At 50.8% G+C, this 4,572-nt stretch overlaps 1 protein-coding gene across 1 annotated transcript; it reads right to left on the bottom strand.

Annotated features, from left to right (window-relative positions):
• Positions 1-731: 731 nt before the first annotated feature.
• Positions 732-4,235, bottom strand: LOC128048812 (tubulin alpha-1B chain). Its single transcript, XM_052641252.1, has 4 exons — positions 4,108-4,235; positions 2,522-2,744; positions 2,233-2,381; positions 732-1,887 (listed from the first exon to the last, which is right to left on the bottom strand). Exons 1-4 carry the CDS (start codon positions 4,108-4,110, stop codon positions 907-909), a joined length of 1,356 nt encoding a protein of 451 aa, XP_052497212.1. The 5' UTR covers positions 4,111-4,235; the 3' UTR covers positions 732-906.
• Positions 4,236-4,572: the final 337 nt, after the last annotated feature.

The raw sequence follows: 4,572 nt of genomic DNA, 5'->3' as shown, positions 1-4,572 counted from the left end.
CTGCATCTGCCTTCTCTTGGGACCTGTGATTTCTGGCTACATTATGGGTTGCTGCGCGCGGCCTGTAGTGCCTCCCAACAGAGCTCTCTGAAACGTCTGTGGATTTAATCAGGAGTTGAGAACTATTAATATTCTCTAAGTTTATAGGACTTATTGACTAGAAGAACTGGCAAAATTTTACTCACCTCTATTCTCAACTTTTCAGACCTTTATAATCCATGTGCCTCCTCAGCTTTAAAAATGTATTTTCTCTAGGCAGATTTAACCTCTCTCTTCTATAGTGGGCTTTAGATATAGCCACACTATATACTGGAAAGAATGTAAACTATGCCCAGTGCTACAAATTGTTAACTTTGTCCTAACCTTTCCAAGTGTTGCCATATCATCCCTTGTAAAGCAGCTGTTCTTCCACAGGTGTATGGCTTACTCTTCAATTGTTTCATATTGTTTTGTTGCTCAGCAGGGAATTCTGATCCTGCAACTTTCCTCCTTCCATCATTAAAGAGTAGGAAACAGTTTTTACATCTTTCTGCTCAAATATTCCCCCAACCAAATGTTTACCTGGTCATTAATTCTGATAGGTTAGCAGGCTTCTTTACACAGCAGTCATAGTTGTAGGATATTAAAAACCTTCCCAAACCTAACTTTCCTTGGTATTACTTCCAGTGGCAGGCTTTCAGGTATAGGAGTGAAAAGTGGAGAAACCAATTTAGAAGAAGCACAGAACTCTATTTGCTTTCTTAAAATCTTTACTTTTGAGACAGGACATAAGTGTTACAGACACACATGGAAAAGGAATACATGATCACAGCTGAAAGCGAAGACAATCTAGTCAGAAAGTTTTTATGCCTGTCAGCTAATGCTGAAGCTGAGTATGACATGCTGCAAGGCTCAAAGGAATGGTAATTAGTATTCCTCTCCTTCTTCCTCTCCCTCTCCTTCCACAGAATCCACACCAACCTCCTCATAATCCTTCTCAAGGGCAGCCATGTCCTCACGGGCCTCAGAAAACTCGCCTTCCTCCATGCCCTCACCCACGTACCAGTGAACAAAGGCACGCTTGGCATACATCAGGTCAAACTTGTGGTCCAGGCGAGCCCAGGCCTCAGCGATGGCTGTGGTGTTGCTCAGCATGCACACAGCTCGCTGTACTTTGGCCAGGTCTCCGCCAGGTACCACAGTGGGAGGCTGGTAGTTAATGCCAACCTTGAAGCCAGTGGGGCACCAGTCCACAAACTGGATGCTGCGCTTGGTCTTGATGGTGGCAATGGCAGCATTGACATCTTTGGGAACCACGTCGCCACGGTACAACAGGCAGCAGGCCATGTATTTACCATGGCGAGGGTCACATTTCACCATCTGGTTGGCTGGCTCAAAGCAAGCATTGGTGATCTCTGCTACAGAAAGCTGTTCATGGTAGGCTTTCTCAGCAGAGATGACAGGGGCGTATGTGGCCAGAGGGAAGTGGATGCGGGGATAGGGCACCAGGTTGGTCTGGAACTCTGTCAGATCCACATTCAGGGCGCCATCAAACCTCAGGGAAGCAGTGATGGAGGACACTATCTGGCTAATAAGGCGGTTAAGATTTGTGTAGGTTGGGCGCTCAATGTCGAGGTTTCTACGACAGATGTCATAGATGGCCTCATTATCTACCATGAAGGCACAATCAGAGTGCTCCAGGGTGGTGTGGGTGGTGAGGATGGAGTTGTAGGGCTCAACGACAGCTGTGGAAACCTGGGGGGCTGGGTAAATGGAGAACTCCAGCTTGGACTTCTTGCCATAATCGACTGAGAGGCGTTCCATCAGCAGGGAGGTGAACCCAGAACCAGTTCCCCCACCAAAGCTGTGGAAAACCAAGAAGCCCTGAAGACCTGTGCACTGGTCAGCCTGTTAAAAGAGGAACAGAAAAAACATAGTTATTGCTCTTTCTGATGTCATCATAGTAAAAAGACTTCCACTTTTCATATTAATCCCAAAAATTTAAGATTGTATTTTGACAAGAAACGCTTAAGAAAAAAAGATCTTCCCTAAATAACTCAGCATTTTATTAAAATTATCTTCATGAGTATTTATCAAATGACATCAAATAGTCCATATTTTAGTTGAACTTTAAACTATAAAGGGATAATTAACCTCACTATTGCATTTCAGTTGTGTTTGGAAAAAAAAAAGGATATTCCAAATATCTCTCTTTGGTTCATTAATTTACTTTATTCTTGAGAATACACATACCAGTTTCCGAATTCGGTCCAAGACAAGGTCAATGATCTCCTTGCCAATGGTGTAGTGACCTCGGGCATAGTTGTTGGCAGCATCTTCTTTGCCTGTGATGAGCTGTTCAGGGTGGAAGAGCTGGCGGTAGGTGCCAGTGCGAACCTCATCTGGAAAAGGAAAACGAAGCAGCCACCCATCATTAACAACACACACAAGTCTGCTCCATCCCAGGGTATCAGTGGAGCCCACAGGACACACCTGTCCCAGATCCCCAGGATTCTCATTGAAGCTACTGAGGTCAACTCACCAATGACTGTGGGTTCCAGGTCTACAAACACTGCCCTGGGCACATGCTTGCCAGCGCCTGTCTCACTGAAGAAGGTGTTGAAGGAGTCGTCTCCTCCCCCAATAGTCTTGTCACTTGGCATCTGGCCATCAGGCTGAATGCCGTGTTCCAGGCAGTAGAGCTCCCAGCAGGCATTGCCGATCTGGACACCAGCCTGGCCAACGTGGATGGAGATGCACTCACGCTGTGACAGAGAGAAAAAAAAAAAAACGCATTAAAACACACACACAAAACCCACAAGACATTTAACAAAAATGCTAAATGTTTACGGAAACCTAGTCTTAAATTTGCTTTTAAAATGGGATGCTTTTAAAAAAACTCTAGGGTAGATGGGCTATACTTCTGATATACATTGCTTTTACTTAATTTCCTTTCCCCGTCTAAATCCGGAAGGCCTCTTTCTAAACCAAGAATAGAGCTTAGTCATTGCTTCCTCCTTTGAGGATCAAGATAAAGAGGAGGTCATCCATCTAGCGCCCGGAGCCCAGAATGCCATTTTAGAGTAGGTGGCCAGATTTCCGGGCAGCTCCCAGCACAGGAAGCACGTGGCCAGAGCAGTGCAGAGGAAATGCCGGGCCGCAGGGACGAGGGGTGGGGCTCTGCGGCAAGGGATGAATGAGCAATTCAGGGCGCGCACGCCCGCGCCCCTCTGCGGTTCGCGGAATCGCGCAGCTGCAGAAGCTCTTAAAAGCCACGTCTGCAGAGGCGCAGCCATGGCCAACCATCTTCGCTTCATGCAGGCGTGAAGCTCAGTTCGGCATCTCCACACCTGTCACGACGCAGCAGGGGATTATCGGAGACCCAGATCCGATTTCTGTTCCCTCAAAACCGCCATCACCACCACCTGCTCCCACACGCATTCCTAACACAGCGGCAGGGAGAGACAGATGGCCTTTACAGGTTGCTGAGAGCTAGTTGTCTTAAGATATTGGTGCAGTGCAGCACATCGATAAGGAGTCCTTCTCTACATTCACCTTACTCCTTAGTTTTTAAACGAGAACCCAGGTAACAGGAAACAGGCCCTCCAGTCATAGACCTGCAGCGCCCCAGCGCGCACGCGCCTACTGCAGTGGCGGGCTCCCGGCCACTCCCAGGCGGGAAGGTAACGGTCGCGCGTGCGCAGTTCCTTCCCGCCTCCGGTTTTCGTGCTGAGGAGGAAGTGAGGGCGGGGAGAGCCCGCGCGCGCGCTCGCTAAAGGCTGGGGCGACTCTAAGAGGGGGATGGGAATGCGCGGGAAAAGACTGCAGGGTCTTGGGGGCGCGGAGCCCAGAAGTTAGGGCTAAATGAGAGCGCTAACCATGGTGAAGGAGAACCAGCGCCCCGCCATCCCGTTCTACAGTCTCAGAATAAAAGGCGGTGGCCCCCTTCCTCATGGGCCCCAGCCTTTCTCCACAAATCGAGGTCTATCTACTCTCACCCTCGGCTCCCGCCTCGCTCTTCGCCCTCCAAATGGACAGCGGTGGGGCAGCCCTCTCCAGCTAGAAGCCCTTGGCGATGCCCCGGCTCGTTTTCCCCCGTTTCCCTAGCCAAGTCGACGGTCCACTCACCATGGTGGCTACGGGTCAGCAGGCGCAGGCAACAGGAGTGGACACGGGTCCCGGTTACTGTCCCCGACAAGCTAAGAGTCGAGGTAAGTAACGCACTGGAGCGGGGGCGGTGCGGGAGCCTCTTAAGTAGCGGTCCGGGGCGGGGCGGGCAGGCAAAGGCGGTGCCATGGCCGCAGGCCCCTCCTCCGCCCGAGCGCACCCACTGGGCGCCCGGCTCAGCCGCCGCAGAGGCGGGCTCCTGGCCCGGAGCAGCCTTCCCGCGCCAGCCGTGCGGGGCGGGGTCCGCCGCGCCTGCGGACCGCGAGCTCCGGTGCTGCAGTCTTTGGCGCATGGCTGCCGGAGCCGGGGCGGCGGTGAGGATGGGGGTGGGGCGCAGGTTTGGAAGAAACCAACATGGGAATGAGGGCTCGATTGCCGTTATTTTGGGTGAATCTTAAGATTTAAGAAGTCTACACAGTTTTAAAG

The sequence above is a fragment of the Budorcas taxicolor genome, chromosome 5 (assembly GCF_023091745.1).
Source record: "Budorcas taxicolor isolate Tak-1 chromosome 5, Takin1.1, whole genome shotgun sequence".
Classification (NCBI taxonomy): domain Eukaryota; kingdom Metazoa; phylum Chordata; class Mammalia; order Artiodactyla; family Bovidae; genus Budorcas; species Budorcas taxicolor.
The sequence above is the reverse complement of the archived record's forward strand: the minus strand, read 5'-3'. Positions and strand labels throughout refer to the sequence as shown.